Source organism: Bos javanicus, chromosome 6 (assembly GCF_032452875.1).
Source record: "Bos javanicus breed banteng chromosome 6, ARS-OSU_banteng_1.0, whole genome shotgun sequence".
In the NCBI taxonomy this organism is placed as follows: domain Eukaryota; kingdom Metazoa; phylum Chordata; class Mammalia; order Artiodactyla; family Bovidae; genus Bos; species Bos javanicus.
In genome coordinates this window covers 58,805,586-58,824,026 of record NC_083873.1, presented here as the reverse complement: position 1 = coordinate 58,824,026, position 18,441 = coordinate 58,805,586, and the positions used below count along the sequence as shown (strand labels likewise).

General features: G+C 36.4%; 1 protein-coding gene across 2 annotated transcripts in view; it reads left to right on the top strand.

Annotated features, from left to right (window-relative positions):
- The window catches only part of RFC1 (replication factor C subunit 1), a 77,208-nt gene that overhangs the window by 18,216 nt on the left and 40,551 nt on the right, over window positions 1-18,441 (top strand). The window contains exons 3-4 of one of the 2 annotated variants that reach the window (XM_061421185.1): window positions 549-624; window positions 4,046-4,168. In XM_061421185.1, the coding sequence (XP_061277169.1) occupies window positions 549-624; window positions 4,046-4,168 (199 nt within the window). Of the gene's footprint in view, window positions 1-548; window positions 625-4,045; window positions 4,169-18,441 lie in introns of those variants that run through there. The other variant, XM_061421186.1, reaches the window with a different exon arrangement.

The following is an 18,441-nucleotide window of genomic DNA, read 5'->3' as shown; positions in this document are numbered from 1 at the left end:
GGAGAAGGAAATAGCAACCCACTCCAGTACTCTTGCCTGGAAAATTTCCGTGGACTGAGGAGTTTGGTAGGCTATAGTCCATGGGGTCGCAAAGAGTTGGACACGACTGAACAACTTCATTTTCACTTTCTCCAATGCATGAAAGTGAAAAGTGAAAGTGAAGTCACTCAGTCGTGTCCGACTCCGCATGACCCCACAGATGGCAGCCTACCAGGCTCCTCAGTCCATGGGATTTTCCAGTCAAGACTACTGGAGTGGGGTGCCATTGCCTTCTCCATTCTTTAGCCTAATTAGGGGATTATTGACATTTGGGGTGAGACAATTCATTATTGTGAAGGACTGTCCTGTGCATTGTAGAATGTTTAATAGCATCCCTTATCTACCCGTTATATACCTGTAACACCCCGACCCCAGTATGACAAGTGAAAATGTTTCCTGTAGGGGCAGGGTTTCTCTGGTTGTGAACTATTGAGCTCAAATCTAACAAGGAAAAAATAGGTAAGTTATATAGGCTTCCTTGTATTCTAACTATACTGTGATGTTTATAGGTAAATAGTTCTTGTAAAGAAGATGAATTCAAGCCGAAGCAGTCAAACAAGAAAAAGAGGATCATCTATGATTCGGGTAATATTTCTTTTCAGGAGTTTTCAAGTTTAAAAATTTTCATTTTGTATCTGTTAGAGCTGATGTTCTGTATAATGTTAATAGGTGCTGTGAGAAGAGGGCTCTGTGTTCAAGTAAAGTTGAAAACAACTTTTATTATTACTAGAGAATTTATCAGAGCTGAAATATGTTAATAAAGTTTTGTTCTGTAGAGAGGTGGTATATATGGCTTGTCTGAAACTTACTTTGAATATGCTAAAGTATTTGTATTAACTTCTCTTTCAGCTGAGGTTCTTGGAAACTGAATTTGAAAAAGAGTGCCATAAAATGTTGCTTTACAAACGAAGATCTAAAACTTCATTTTTATCCTTTTGATTTGGTCCTTTTTTGTTGCAGTTAAAAAGAAACAAACACACTTTAAAAACTTTGACTATAAGATTGACTTAAAAAATATGAGGGTTGGGGTTCTGACACCCCTTGCAATTGAAAATCTACATACAACTTTTGATTCCCCCAAAACTTAAATACTAATAGCCTACTGTTGATTAGAAACCTTGCCAATACCATAAACTGTCAGTTAACACATATTTTGTATGTTATATGTATTTTATACTGTATTCTTGCAATAAAGTAAGCTGCTGCTAAGTCACTTCAGTTGTGTCCGACCTTGTGTGACCCATAGACGACATCCCACCAGGCTCCCCCGTCCTTGGGATTCTCAAGGCAAGAACACTGGAGTGGGTTGCCATTTCCTTCTCCAATACATCAAAGTGAAAAGTGAAAGTGAAGTTTCTCAGTCGTGTCTGACTCTTAGCGACTCCATGGACTGCAGCCCACCAGGCCCCTCCGTCCATGGGATTTTCCAGGCAAGAGTACTGGAGTGGGATGCCATTGCCTTCTCCGATAAAGTAAGCTAGAGAAAAGAAAATGTTATTAAGGGAATCTTAAGAAAAATACATTTATAGTACTATACTGTATTTATTGATACTATAAGTTTATGTCATCTGTTTACAAGATGAATCTCAGTACCTACATCAATCTTGTCTAATATAATACAAAATAAAATACTCTAGATGTTATATGTATTACTACACTCTATTATAATACAGATGTAGATGTTGTACGTATTACTAACTTTTGACATCAGAAATGAAAAGATAATGTGAAAAGGAAATTCATATTTACAGGTATAACAATTCATGCTTTAATAATGAAGAAGAAGCAGTATGATTGTTTTATGGTAGCCTGGTGTAATTGATAGGATTGCTTCATGATAGCCTAGCCTATGCACTAATGAATCTGTTAACAAAATTTTGGCATACAGTATGACTGTAACACGGTCATATTCATAATACAGTATTGGAAACATTGTTACATAAAAAGAAAATCCACTTACCTGTTATGATAAATAGGCTGTTATGCAGTTTACCCAGTTACAGAGAGGCATACTTTATAGTAGTGTAATTCTTTGAAAGCAATGTTATAAAACAGAAAACTAATACAGATTAATTTTATATGAAAGATCACCTCATACCTATGTAGAGTATCTACATATATTTCATGCATTCATGACATACCTTTTTCTTAAATTTTTTTTAATATTTCTAAGCTATGTGGTTTGTCTGTTTTTTCAAATTGTTGCAAATCTCCAAAATTTTTTTCAACATATTTATTTGAAAAAAATCTGTGTAGAAGTGGACATGTGCAATTCAAACCCATATTCAAGGGTTAATTGTATTTTTAAGATAGGGAACATACATTTTTATGCGTTCCTTTTATGGTATGCTAAAATAATGGTAAAAGTTTTAGATTTTGATTTTTTTGGAGAAGATCTATTCAGTATGAATTCTTAGAATTAAGAATGTAACCTAAGGAAGCATTATAGATTATCAGGATTTTGACAGTGATAGCAAAGTTTCTAAAAAAGTAGTTGAATGTTTATAGTGAGTCTTTTACTGCGGTATATAATAAAGAATTTCAAATAAGTACATATCCCTATTCCCCAAAAGTTTACATCTTTTGGGAAAGTGGAAATATAATTGATACATTTTAGAACTGTATGAGCCAGGATTTATAAAAGCATGGTGAGAGGAAGAGGAAGGACACTGAAATTTCTGAAACTCCTGTTTTGTACCAGACATATACTAGGTATTTATACTTTGTCTTGATTTGTATTTAAGTGCTCTGGGTAATTAGACTGTGGTAGACAGAATAATCGGAGAAGACAATGGCACCCCACTCCAGTACTCTTGCCTGGAAAATCCCATGGACGGAGGAGCCTGATAGGCTGCAGTCCATGGGGTCGCTAAGAGTCGGACACGACCGAGCAACTTCACCACTGAGCGACTTCACTTTCACTTTTCACTTTGATGTATTGGAGAAGGAAATGGCAACCCACTCCAGTGTTCTTGCCTGGAGAATCCCAGGGACGGGGGAGCCTGGTGGGCTGCCGTCTATGGGGTTGCACAGAGTCGGACACGACTGAAGCGATTTAGCAGCAGCAGCAGACATCTTTAGCAGTCCCTAAAGATGCCCACACCCTAATTACTAGAACCTGTGAATATGTTCAGTTGTATGGCAGAAGAGGTGATACTAAAATTATAGGTGACATTAAGGTTGATAATCAGTTGACCTTAATGTAGGGAGATTATCTGGATGGGCCCAGTGTAGTCACAAAGAAGAGCAAGGCAGAAGAGGTTTAGAAATTGACTGTGGAAGGAGGTCAGAAAACTGGAGAGATGGCAGTGTGAGAAGGACTTGGCCTAATGATGGGGTCTTTGAAGATGGAGGAAGGGAGGGGGCTATGAGCTGAGGAATGCTTGCAGTCACTAGAAACTGGAAAAGGCAAGGAAATGGATTCTTCCGTATAGTATCCAGAAGGGATCACAGCAGTCCTAATGCTTGATTTTAATTCAGAGACCCAAGTTGGGTTTCTGACCTCCAGAACTGGGAATAATACATTTGTGTTGTTTTAAGCGAGTAAGTTTGTGTTGATTTGTTACCACAGCAATAGAAAGGCTTAACCACTGGGTAGTGATAATCTATCAGAATTTTAAAAAGAGATTTGTTTGGAAAAGAATCTTGATTAATTAAAAGGACTTGATTAATAATAATCACTTTAATTCCCTGGTAGTCTAGTGGTTAGGACTTGGTGCTTTCACTGCTGTGGGCTCAGGTTCGATCCCTGGTTGAGCTAAGATCCCACAGGCTGTGTTTCATGGGAAATAAAATAAAATAAAAACCCCACTTTAAAAGCACACTATATGGGGGTAGGGTGGGAGGGAGGTCCAAGAGGATGTATGAATATAGCTGATTCACTTGTTAGCAGAAACTAACACAAGGTTATAAAGCAGTGATACATTCCAGTAAAAAACTTAAAAATAAAAGCACACTATATTCATACTATTTCGTTTCAGAGTTTTTATTTTCTTCTTGTATTCAGATTCAGAATCAGAGGAAACAGTACAGGTAAAAAATGCCAAAAAGCGACCGGAAAAATTGCCACGGTCTTCTAAACTTGCTAAAATCCAACAGCAGGATCCTGTTACGTACATTTCAGAAACAGGTAAGGGAACTAAATATGTTTGTTTTAGAGACAAGTGCAAGGTGTCTTGTGTTCTTGAGCTTCTCTTGGTATCTAAATGTATCTCCTTCACTTTGAACCGAACTTCAGTTGCCTTTTTCTCTGTGTAGAATTGTACTTAGCAGGGGAAAGCTGTAATTATCTTTGGCATTTCCTGTGAGTTCAGGCCCAGTAACAGGGTAGTTGTTTCTTGGAATTTTTTTTAAAGTGCTCAATATCAAACCATATATGTTGATACTATGTCTTGAATCATATATTAAACTATTATTGGGTTGTTTAAAAACTTTGGTGTTTTTTTTTTACCTTTTTAAGTAGTAACAATCTTAAGTATATAATGACTATGCAAATTTGTGCCTTCTAATCTATAATCTTGTGACTTGAATTCCTTATATTCTCTGGTGACCCTAAAGATTTAATAGTGGCTTTAAAAATATGCTTGTTTTTGTGTTTATATTTATTTGATCTGTTTTGAGTGGTCCAAAAATAAGACATTTATAAATGTACACTAACCTTAAGATGTCATAGTATAAATAATTGTCATAGTATATAAATAATTGCAGTATTCTTTTATAGTGAGAGGCCCTGAATTACATTGTCATCTTAGGGGAAAAAAACTTAGGATGGATTGTTATAAAGTCATTTTGATCTGAGCATTGTTAACTCCTAGAGGAGACTGTCTTCAAATTCACAGAGCCTATTGAATCAGTTCCTAATAAAAATGCTTGGGGGCCATGAGAGCATCTGATATACCTCATGGGTTTGTTCATCTTGAGGAAAACCTCTGGCAGCATTATTTTTAGCACTCAGCTACTTGTGTTGCCAGTGAAGTGAATACACCTGGTTTGAAGAGATAGGGTAAAAACCACATAATTATTTTGGGACAGCATGTTGCAACTTGTATTCAGCAGGCTTTTATTGATTGTCTTTTTCATCCTGTTTACTAGGTGCTGGGGATATAAAGGTAGGACTAAAGACTGCTAACTACTGTAGGAATTGCCTGAGGCTGCAGTATGCATTAGTTAGCGAGAGAGCTTAATGGAGAGGGTAAGATTTGGTCTAATCCTTGAAGGATGAGCAGGTGATGGAGGGAAAGAATATGTCTGGTTGTTGTTTAATCTCTCAGTTGTGTCTGACTTTTGCTACCCAATGGACTGTAGCCTGTCATGCTCCTCTGTCCATGGGATTTCCCAGGTAAGAATACTGGAGTGGATTGCCCTTCTTTTCTCCAGAGGAATCTTCCTGACCCAGGGGTCAAACCCATGTCTCCTGCATTGGCAGGCAGATTCTTTACCACTGAGCCACCAGGGAAGTCCTTCTGGTTAATAGGATGGGATTATTTAAGACAGAGCATCCAGCACAAGGCTTGATACGTTCGTAGGACCCCAAAGAGATTGCTTGCCCACATGATGAGAAATAATGAGTGGTATATGAGGCCAATTTAGGGAAGACCTTGAAAACTAGGTGGAAGAATTTAGTTTAATGTAGCAGGGAAAATGGAAAAATAATAATTGAGGAGGCTGAGACTTACGGTAATCTATGAGTGAAGTAATAAGTATTTTAAAAAGGTACCAATAGTAAGGGACTGATCTATAAACATTTGAGAGATGAGTTATAGATTAGGTTTTTGGATTGCCTGTGGTTCAGCCATGCTGTCTATGATTTACTACTAGGATAATTGGAAAGTTGATGTTATTATCCTGCTTATGTTTAATTTTTTTTTGTTATTTTCTAGCATCAGCTTTATTGAGATAGAATTCACATACCCTCCAATTCACCTTTCATATTTTAGTGTTACTGGAATTTTATTATTTATTACATGTTTGAGCTGGTACTTGAGAGCATGAAGGTACCCATGGTAGACAAATTGGTCAGTAAGTAGGGAATGAAACAGGATAACATAGTCCCTGTGTTATAGAAAGAAGCTGAAAGAAGCCCTGCCTGGGGGATACATCCTTGGTTCCCATCTAACTCTAAAGAGCTAAAGGTCAGTGACTGCCTCCCTTTCTGTAAAGCAGAAACTCTAATTGAATAGGACAATTGGGACGACTTAACAGGGTGATGCACAGCAAAGGGCCAGATCCAGTGCCTGAAACATAAATAGCCAGCTGTCAAAGGGAAAAATAAAAACAAAAGAAGCCCACACATGAGCTTTGCAGGCTCTCTGAAACATTTGCATATTTGATAAAGTTGTTCAAATACCAAAGGGAAAATCTAAGTGGCATGAGCATATTTTCTATAACATTTTTTGTAAGCTGAGATGTTTCTTCATTATGGCTGGTGGCAGGTTGACTTTTGAACCTGTTTTGTTGCTAAATATGTGCTCAGGCACGTTGTGCAAATGGCAGTCTTCCATTAAAGGGCCCCCTCTTAACATCTGGCCACCTTTGTCAAGTTTTAAATATGTGGGAGGGATGGTAAAACGGGTAAGGTGATAGGTTTATTATGTAACTGAAGGTGGTGTGATCAGGCTTTCCCAGTGACACCCTGAAAACGTCAAAGTTAGTGGGCAGACAGCAATGGCCTTCAACCAGGGATCAAGGCTGTCCTTATCTTGTGATTTTTAGGTACACAGAAAGGTCAGACAATTTAAACTCTGGCCACTGATTTTCTTTAACATGGGACTGTTTATTTCAGACCAAGTATTTTTGAATGTTATTTTCTGAGGAGATAACTGACATCTTATCTGAAAATTTTATGACCATTAGACAGTATTTTAGGTCATTCTGCCAAGGGTATGTGCGTGTGAAAGTGAATGTTGTCTCCTGGTTTTATCAAAGAATCTTGGGGTACAACGTATCCATCTAATAATGATGCTATTTTCTCCTTTTTCTTAGAATTGAGATATAGGAAAGAAGCTAACTTTTTTTTTGCCTGTTTTATCTTCTCATACTTTTTTATACCTTTGAATGATAGGTGAATAGGAGAAAGATAAGCCCTTTTCCTTCCCTTCATAAAAGAGAATGAGACTGTTAAAAAGAAGTCTGTTCAGAAGACTGTTAGAATAATGAGATCAGAAATAAAATGAGTTTGTAAAACAGAAAAGTGCAGCTTGAAATAAACTTGAAATTTCTTGACCACAAAATAATCGTTTTATTCATTTTTAAAGCTAAATCTATAATTTTTCAATGATTATGAATAAATATTCATATTATAAATATAAACATTTATCATAAATTTAAATAAAATATGTGTGGTAACAATAGTTTACAAATAAAAATTCTAACCTAAAATTGTTTTTTTATTTTATTTTTTTTGGAGTTTGGAGCTTCTTGTGGAGAAGAATTATATGATTCAGTTTTAATAACCTATTCCTAAAGAAATGATTTTGCTTTACTATTCCATATTTTATCTTTTATAAGTCAGCTTTTTTTTTTTTTTTTCCTTACAGTATAGCATGTATAGTGATTAAGAGCATGAGCTCTTGAGTTAAACCTCCTACTGCCTGGGTTAAACCTTCCCTATGTCCTATTTTCCTTGTTTGTAAAATGAGGGTATTACTAGAGCCAGCATCAGAGGCTTTTGTGCTTGATCAGATGAGATAATGCTGGACAAACACTTAAAGTAGGGTCTGGTACATATGAAATGTTTTGACTTGATTGTTTACCTACATCTGCCTTTAAAGATTATGCTAAAGACATTTGCTTTTGCTTAGCTATTTAGGGCTTCTTTTGATTATATAACGGTGCTTCAGAAATTTAGAAACTGTATTTGACCCACTTATGTTACAGATGCTCTCTGATCAATGTAGGAACTACTAACGTGTGTCTGTGGAGCACTTGAAATGTGATTAGCCCAAATGGAAAAGGTGGTATGTGTGAAGTGTAGACTTCAAAGACTTTAAAAAAAGATAAATTATCTTATTAATACTTATTTAGCATCTGTTACATGTTGAAATCATCTGAATATTTTTGGATAGATGAAATATATTGTTAAAGTTAGTTTCATCTGTTTGTTTCTACTTTTTATTTATTCTTTCTACTTTTTAAAATGTGGATCACATTTTATTTCTGTTGCATAGTGCTTTATAAACAATGAGAAATATATTTAGGAAATAACATTACTTTAAAAAATAACCTACTTAACCTACTTCAGGTGCTTTTGTTTGTATTATCACATGAGTCTTTAGGCTGTATTATTATACAGATCTTCAGGCTTGCCATTTAGCTCCATGACATAGTTTTCATCATCACTTTGTTTGACTAAACTTATCTTCTAATACTTACTGATTTTTAAAGTACTTTAACTACATTAGTTTCCCAGATTATAGGAAAGGGAAAAAATTCTTTATATTATACATATCTTCATAGCAACTGTTGACTGTAGTGGGATGTTTTTGAAGGTTGGTAAAAATCCAAAGTACTGGGTAAATATATTTACTTTTAGCTGTTTAATGAAGTGAGAGACCTTGAGTTTTGTTTGGCAAAAGGTGACCTTTTATTATGCAGTTTCATCAGGAGCTGTGGGTGTTTGCTTGAAAATAGTGAGGGTTTTCTATGTCTTGAGAATTATTTATGACTGGTAATTTAAAAAAGTAAATTTTTTTATTGAAGTATAGTTGATTTGCAATGTTGTATTAGTTATAGGTGTACTGCAGAGTGAATCAGTTATGCATATATCTACTCTTCTCTAGATACTTCTCCCGTATAGGTTATTACAGCGTATTGAGTAGAGTTCCTGTGCTATATTATAGGTCCTTATTTATTATCTATTTTATATATAGTAGTATGTGTATGTCAATGCCAATCTTCTAGTTTATCCCCCCTTCCTCTTCTAGTAACCATAAGTTTGTTTTCTCTATCTGTGACTCTTTCTGTTTTGTAAATAAGTTCTTTTTTTTTTTAAGTTTCACGTATGTGCAATATCATGATATTTGTTTTTCTGCGTCTGACACACTTCGTTCAGTATGACAGTTTCTAGGTCTACCCGTGTTGCTGCAAGTGGCATTATTTCATTCTTTTTCATGACCGAGTAATATTCCATTGTGTATATGCACCACACATTCTTTATCTCCTCCTCTGTTGGTGGACGTTTAGGTTGCTTCCATGTCTTGGCTTTTGTAAATAGTACTACAATGAATATTGGGGTGCATGTCCCTTTTGGAATTAAGATTTTCTCTGGGTATATGCCCAGGAGTGGGATTGCTGAATCATATAGTAGTTCTACACTTAGTTTTTTTGTATCAGTTTACATTCCTAGCAACAGTGTCGAAGACATCCCTTTTCTCTACACTCTCTCCAGCATTTATTATTTGTAGACTTTCTGTTAATGGTCATTCTGACCTGTGTGAGGTGATACCTTGCTATATTTTAGGTTTGATTTGTATTTCTCTAATAATTAGTGATGTTGAACATATTTTCATATAATTTTTAGCCATTTGTATGTCTTTTTTGGAAAAATATCTATTTAGATCTGCCCATTTTTTGATTGGGTTTGGGTTTTTTTTTATATTGAGCTGCATAAACTGTTTGTATATTTTGGAGATTTAATCCTTTGTTGGTTTCTTTGTTTGCAAATATTTTCTCCCATTCTGTGGGTTTTTATGACTGGTAACTTTTAGTGAGCACATAGTTCCAGAGGCAGAGTGCTCTTACAGTTATAATTATTTGGGGAACATTAAGTGGGAAAAAATTGGGAATGTGGTGTTCCTAAGGTTTATCAGGCAGTGTCCGTGACTTGGGAAAATAGCAGTAGAAAATATTACTGGAGATGTATGTGCTAATTTTTAATGACCTATAGCTTTGTGTACTGGATAAATGGAAATGGATTTTATATAGGATAGAGACCTTCTCTTAGACTTCTCATGGAAACCCAGCATGACTGAGACAGAATTTCTTTGAAGTGAGAGGAAACTTAAGAATTACATTTCTTTCATTATACTTGTTCAAAAACTAATATTGATTTGTGCACTAAGACTATAAAAGAAACTAAGTTTAGGTTTTGGAGGATGAGTATTTACATTAATATTATATAAAATTATCTAAGTAACACATTCTCACTGAAAAAGAATTAATTCAAATAAAAAATATTCCATTCCTTCTTCCATCCCTTTTGCCTTACATAGCTATATAAAATGAAAGAAAGAAAGTGAAGTTGCTCAGTCATGTCTGACTCTTTGTGACCCTATGGACTATAGCCCCCCATGTTCTTCTGTCTGTGGGATTTTCCAGGCAAGAATACGGGAGTGGGTTGCCATTTCCTTATTGAGGGGATCTTTCCCACCTAGGGATTGAACTCAGGTCTCCTGCATTGCAGGCAAACTCTTTACTATCTGAGCACCAAGGGACAGATAAAATATATGTATATATATATATAAAATATATATGTACATATATACACACATGTATGTATTTGAGAGCGGCATCTTGTAACATTTCTGTAGCTTGGTTTTTCATAACTTAATGTCTCCCTCTTTTCCTCCTTTCTTATCGCCTTTTCTCTCCTCCTTCCGTCCCCACCTGCCCCAGCCTCTCTTTCTTTCAATACAGAAAAATCCGTATCTCATTCTTTTAAACTTCTGCATTTAATTTAATAGTATGCATTTAGTTTTTCTCATACTCTTATTTTGGATATTGGATTATTCTATGAATATCCTTGTTTATGCGTCATTGTAAGAGAACATATCTAACTATCAATAAATGGGCAATTCACAATGAAGAATATGGTCACTTTAAAGAGAGTAGTAGGGCTTCCTTGGTGGTCCAGGGGCTAAAACTCTGTGCTCCTAATACAGGAGGCCTGAGTTCGATCCCTGGTCCGGAACTAGATCCATGTGCTCAGACCTAGTGCAGCCAAATAAATAAAATTAAAAAAAAACATAGTATTTCTTGAGATTCAGTGGTATTCATTTTTAAGAATGTAGTTCATCCACCTATATTATGAAGAATAGAATGGGGCTTCTACTCTTTGATTCCCAGGTCCAGAAAAGGAACTTTACATTTATTCTCATTAAATTTTTTTCTGAAGCTCTTGACATTTTTATCTTGATTCCAGGCTTTTGTATTCTGATTCTGTCATCTATTTCTAAAATTTTAAATTTGAATATTTTTATTGAATAATATTAAATTCTTTGGACTCCTCTGGTGGTCCAGTGGCTAAGACTCCACACTCACAATGCAGGGGGCCGGGGTTTGATTCCTGATCTGTGAACTAGATCCCACATGCTGCAACTAAGAGTTCGCATGCTGCACCTAAAGAGCCCATATATCCTAAGACCTGGTGCAGCCAAATAAATATTTTAAAAATGTTAAATTCTCACTAATTTATTTATTTAACAAATGTGATGGTTCACCATATATGCCCAGCCATGTACTGGACAATCTATAAAACAGATAAGAGAATAAAGTTCTGTCCTATTTTCAAGGGCTTATAAACTATCAGGTTATCTCTTTTAAATAATAAAAATTGTAATATAAGGAAACAATTAACAGTGATAGAAATATCTTCCAAGGATATTTGGGCATGAGAGAAATTGCTTTTATTTCGGAGGTTCAGGAAGCATTTCCTGGGAGAGAGATTCAATTTGTAAACTTTCACAGATTTACTTAAACTAGATTGTTACTACCTAGTATTGTGTTATAGCTTGTATTTTCTTAATTATAGTGTCATCTGTGTAGGAATCTCTTACTCTACTTGAAACCCCTGTGTCCACAGTGAAAGGCAGGGGGAGCGCGACCATAATAATGTTAACATATGTTTTGTCTCGTATGGTATTGTAAATTTTTTTCAAAGCAGTGTTTTACAGACTTCATGAACAGAATAACATTATTATATGGCTTTTATTTTTTATCTGTCTCATTGATCTTTAAAACTACCTTATATTCAGGGCTAATTTACCTTAGGAAAACTTACTTCCGAAAGAATCAACTTTCAAACCATTACACAAACCTTCACTGTGGATGAATTCTGTAGTTCTTTGGAGGTCCCCATCCACTTTTTTTTTTTTTTTTTCATATCATCTGATTTCATATCTTCCAGTTTGATGAACCTATCTATGTACATTTTCTGGATCATAGTAAAATGCAGGAGATACAGGTTCAATCCCTGGCTCAAGAAGATCCCCTGGCGTAGGAAATGGCAACCCTCTGTAGTAATCTTACCTGGAGAATTCCATGGGTAGAGGAGCCTGGTGGGCTGTAGTCCATGGGCCAAAAAGAGTTGGACATTACTGAGTGAGTGCACGTGTGCACACACACAAAGAAACCTTTTCCAAAATGGACGTGATCCATTATCAGCACCCTGGATACAGCTTTTCAGTTTCTTTTGAATAGCTGTTCAATTACTTATGAACTTCAGAAACCACTGTTACTTATCTTGTATTTCTCCATTTTGCCATAAATCAGTACTTCTCAATCAAGGGTGATTTTGCCTCCCAGGGGAACTTTGGCATATCTCGAGTGCTATTTTTGGTTATCACAACTGGTGGATCCTGTAGCATCCCCTTGGTAGAGGCCAGAGACATTATTAAACATCCTACAATGCAAAATGTCAATAATGCAGAGGTTAAAAACCCTGCCATGGCCTATCAGAAGACAGTTTTGGTAGATTCTTTGTTGAAATCCAGACATCCCTGTTTCTAGTATTCTTATCATCTACTAGTCCTATACCTCAAGGAATAAATGATGGCTTAGGCCAGTGTAGTTTAGTGTCAGTGAGTCCTCTGCTTCTATTAAATACTTTTTTTTGTTTTAGTTTTTTAATTGATGTGTGGTTGATCTGCAGTGTTGTGTTAATATCTGCTGTACAGCAAAGTAATTCAGTTATACATATATGCACGTTCTTTTTCATATTTTTTCCATCACAGTATGTTGATAATAGTTCCCTGTGCTATACAGTAGGACCTTGTTGCTTATCCATTCTATATATCATAGTTTGCGTCTGCTAACCCCAAACTCCCACTGAAGCCCTTCTCCACCTCTGTCCCCTTTGGCAACCACAAGTTTATCCTCTGTAAGTCTGTTTCTGTTCTGTAGATAAGTTCATTTGTGATATATTTAGATTCCACATGTAGGTTGTATCATACAGTATTTGTCTTTTTCTTTTTGACTTCACTTAGTATGATAATCTGTAGTTGCGACCATATGGCTGCAGATGGCATTATTTTATTCTTTTTCATGGCTGAGTAGTATTCCATTGTATGTATGTACCACATCTCCTTTATCCATTCATCTGTCAGTGGGCGTTTAGGTCATTTCCATGTCTTGGCTATTGTGCATACTGCTGCTTTGAGCGTTGGGTGGGGATGGGGGTGTGAATGTATCTTTTTGAATTATAATTTTGTCTGGATATATGCCCAGGAGTGAGATTGCTGGGTCATGTTGGTAGTTCTGGCTTTTTAGTTTTTTGAGTAACCTCAATACTGTTTTCCATATTAGCTGCACCAGCTCACATTCCTACCACAGTGTACAAGCGTCCCCTTTTCTCCACTCCCTCTCCAGTATTTGTTATTTGTAGACTTTTTAATGATGGCCATTCTGACTCGTGTGAGGTGGTATCTCATTGTGGTTTTGATTTGCATTTTTGTAATAATTTGCAGTGTTGAGCATCTTTTCATGTGCCTGTTGTTTTAGTTGCCAAGTTGTGTCCAGCTCTTTTGTGACCCCATGGACTATATTGCCTGCCAGGCTCCTCTGCCCATGGGATTTCCCAGGCAAGAATACTAGAGTCGGCTGCCGTTTGCTTCTCCAGGGGATCTTCCCAATTCCGGCATTGAACCTGCATCTCCTGCATTCACAGGCGGATTCTTTACCACTGAGCCGCCAGGAAAGCCTGCATGTGCCTGTTGGCCATCTGTAAATACTCTTCTTTTGAACTATTCTTGATATTGATGCATAGAATTGTCACCAAACCTTTTTGGTTCTATTGTAGTTGGGGATTTGCCTTTTTCGTTTTGAAATTAGGACTCCACTTCTACTCTTTAATCTTTAGAGACTTCTTCCATTTTATGTCATGATTCACAGGTCACTGATACCCTTTAGCAATTTTTATTCACAGATTTATTTTGACTAAAGCATCATTATAAGAGCTCGATGCTTTTTTAAAAATATAAATTTATTTATTTTAATTGGAGGCTAATTACTTTACAATATTGTATAGATGCTTTCTTGAAATATTTTTTGCCTACTTTGCCCTTTATTCCTCTTTCAATATTTGACCTAAAAAACTTTAGTGGCATATGGAGAGGGAGAATTTAAAAGGACGTACTGAATAGTGAAGCACTAGAGTATCTGGAATGATCATTTGTCTGAAGCAGCTCTGAAAGTGAGCAGACTGTTGGTTGTTATTGTGACATGTATTTTGTTGTCAGGCACTTGTGAAACTAGGAGAGATACAGGATTGTATTCCAAAACGCTAAGTAGGATTATGTTATGAAAATGTCAGCAAGTACTAATAAAACAATATACGGTGATTTATGCTTAAGTGTTACACCGAAACCACAGTCGTTCGTTCTGTCACATGCAGGGACTTGGAATGTGAATGGAAGTGGGGAATTGCGTTGTTGAACCACTCCCTAAACGCTTCTGGTCAATCGGGTTTCCTTCTATAACTGGTTTCATGCCTTAGAAGCTCTGGAAAATGTACCTGTGGCCAGTTGTCCAAGCCTTCCCTTCCCTAACTCCAAACCTCCTTTTTCTTTTCCTGAGAGATGCAGTGGAGATGGAGGAAGGAGGCCAGTAAGTAGTAAAGTATTCCACTGTCTTCTCCTGTATTGTGCTTTCTTAGTAATTGAAACCAGCTGTGACTTTCCATGGACTGTTATTCCTGCTGTGGTGGGGACTCTGTGGTAGATAACATCACAGCACAAGTCAGTGCTTTTATCTCTTAGTGATAAATATCATTGCTTACCTACCTCACTCTATACCTCATGGATTATTAAATATTTTTATTCTTAAGATATAACTGACTCCATTTGATTGTAAGAGGATTTATTAGTAAAGAATCATGATATCTTTAATTTTTTGATTAAAGATGGTCAGTCTTAGTTTTATTTCATTATACTGAGAGCTATCTGATTTACCACAGAGTATCTGATTCTCACACTCCATAAGTTTTGCAGAGGTGGTATGTGTAATTTATCTTCTATCCACTTAATTGACAGATATTTATTGAAGATTTGAAATATGCATGAACCTTTCTCTTTGTCTATAACCAAAGTTACAGTTATTAAAAAAGCACTTAGTAGAGAAAAGCTCTAAAGACTCAGATTCCCTTTTTAGCTTTTGGCTTGTTGCAAAATAAATTATTATAAATCTCTGTAACCAGATTCTCTAGCATGGTCTCCATTAATTTGGTTTCTGTGTGTTTCACACTGAAGGAAAAAAATCAGAATCCCAGACTCTGAGCAGTAGGAACGTCAGAATTAGATTTTTTTAGAGAGCTGCACATTATTTTTTTGCTGTTTTATTTGTTACCCTTTTAAATAAATGAATGTATCTAACTCAGAGTGGCAAAGCAATCTTCTTTCCTAGGCAGTTTCTCTGCTGTGTGTTGGATAATGCTAGTTTACGTGGTGACTGTTACCATGTTTGAGGTTATGTTGTATATAAATAAAAATAAATGGTGTTTTTCAAAGGAGTCAAATATCCTGGGGGGAGATTCTGAGTGTTCAATTGCCAAATTTTCAAGTAGGTCACAGAAATTTGACTTAGATTTATTTATCACTACTTTATTATAAGTTCTGGGAAGAAGAGAACACAATTTTGCCTTTGGCTTCTGACAAGGCAGAACAAATTTAGGTTCATTAGAAAACAAGAATAAATGTTAAAAAAAGGAAAACAACCATAACTTTATTTGGCATGTTTCATCCCTATACACTGTGTAGAATTGTAAAATACTTATTTTACGTGAGGTTGGTCATAGCAACACTGTTAAATGATGGTCTTTGTCAAGCAGCTAGTTGCATTGTTCTAATCCCTGGCCTTTTTTGCCTTCTAGAACTTCATAATATTTTGGTACAGCTTTTGAAATATCTAGGAGGAGCCGTGGGCTGCTGTCCATGGGGTTGCACAGAGTTGGACACGACTGAAGCGACTTGGCATGCATGCATGCATTGGAGAAGGAAATGGCAACCCACTCCAGTATTCTTGCCTGGAAAATCCCATGGACGGAGGAGCCTGGTAGGCTGCAGCCCATGGGGTCGCAAAGAGTTGGACACGACTGAGTGTCTTCCCTTTCACTTTTCACTTTCACGCATTGGAGAAGGAAATGGCAACCCACTCCAGTGTTCTTGCCTGGAGAATCCTAGGGATGGGGGGTGCCTGGTGGGCTGCTGTCTGTGGGGTCACATGGAGTCGGACACGACTGAAGTGACTTAGCAGCAGCAGCAGCAGCAGGGCCAAAAGAGTTTTAGGGGTCTTTCCAGGTGGCATTAGTGGTAAAGAATCCACCTGCCAGTGCAGGAGACAGAAAAGGTGCAAGTTCAATCCCTGGATCGGGAAGATCCCCTGGAATAGGAAATGGCACTCCACTTCAGTATTCTTGCCTGGAAAATCCCATGGGCAGAGGAGCCTGGTGGTCTACAGTCCATGGGGTCGCAAAGAGTTGGATAAGACTGAGCACGTGAGCTCAAAGGGATTTTAAGCTGGCTAGTTCAGAAGTCATAAGATAGAGCAGGACTGCTGCTTTGTTCAGGTTTTCTGGTGTTACCAAGGCAAGGTGACAGCATGCTCTCAGATATGCCTGTGACTTTTTCAGTGTTTACTTTGATGAAATCCTCTCTAAGAAACACAGGATCGTGAATTTGCGTTTTGGTGTTAGTTTTCCCCACACAACTATAAAGACTATGGAGAAGTGCACAAATCACAAGGCACTAAATAAGTGTTAAATCAAACGTTAATTTTTTTTTCTTCTTGCATAACTGTATTTCACTAGAATTGCTCCTGCTTTCCAGGCGCCTGAAGAACCATTTTTTTGTGTGTGGTTAGTAGAGAAAAAGGAACTTTGATACAATTTCTTCTTAGTACAATGAAAACATATTTGATATTTCATGTGGAATATTTGTTTATTTTTTTCTTGAGAATTACATTTTAGTATTTATGAAAGTGTTTATAAAATTATGTTTTTGTTTAGGTATAATATAATTTTGGAATCTATAGCTTGAAGATATTTTTAATTTTAAGTCCATGTATTCTAAGCCAAAATTTCAGAGAGGGACTCTATTACCCTCTACCATTGTAAAGAGATCTCTAGGAGAGAAGGCTGTGAAAAGAAACTATTTTAGGAATGATGTTTAAGGCTAACTTAAAAGAACAAAGTAATACATTTTTGGTTTTCCATGAACCTGTTATATGATTGGGCTTCCCTGGTGGATCAGACGGTAAAAAAAATTTGCTTGCAATGCGGGAGACCTGAGTTTTTGATCCTTGGGTCGGGAAGATCCCCTGGAGAAGGGAATGGTATTTTTACCTGGAGAATTCCATGGACAGAGGAGCCTGGCAGGCAAGCTACAGTCCATGGGGTCGCAGAGATTCAGATACAACTGCGCAACTAACACTTTCATTTTCATTATATGATTAGATCACAATTTATATAGCCCTTCCAGTTTAAAATACTTTTGTTGCTTACATTTTTATGTTCTCAATAGTGTGATGAATATATTTGTATATAAATATTTGTCAGCACCTTTGATTCACTCTAAGAATTACTATGCTAAATGTTATGAACTTCTTTGCCAAATTGCTTTCTAGAAAAGTTGTGCTAGTTTACACTTTCATAGTTAGTGTTTATATTAGTACATACTTATCACATTCTCACCAGTACTGAGTATGGAAGCTACAAAATCTATGTGACCATTCACAGATTCTCAGAATTATAGACGGAAAGTCTGAAGAGTTTGTCTGGTCCAACATTTTATGGAGGAGGATAGTGAGTCTCAGATAATTAATTAAAATAAGTCGAAGTCAGGTTAGAATTTTAGTTTTCTGGATTTCTTACTCAGTATTGTTTTTATCAGAGAATACTGCTTTATTATTTATTGAATGTTTATTATAGCATGATGAGTTGCTATACTGGGCAGTTTGATTTTTAAAAATCTAATCTTCCCAGTAACTCAAATGGAGAGTCGTTTGAAACTGTTTTACCATTTGTAGGGAAGAGGAGCTAAAGAGGAAAATGAGAGCAGTCTTCAAATGCTGAATGTGAGAAAAGGAAAATAGGTAGAATTCACAGGGAAATATTTTGGCTTAATGTAAGGAAGAACTCTCCTAAAGAGTACAGTAGTGCTATTCACTAAAGAAAGAGGAGGCTGTGTTGAGTTTCCC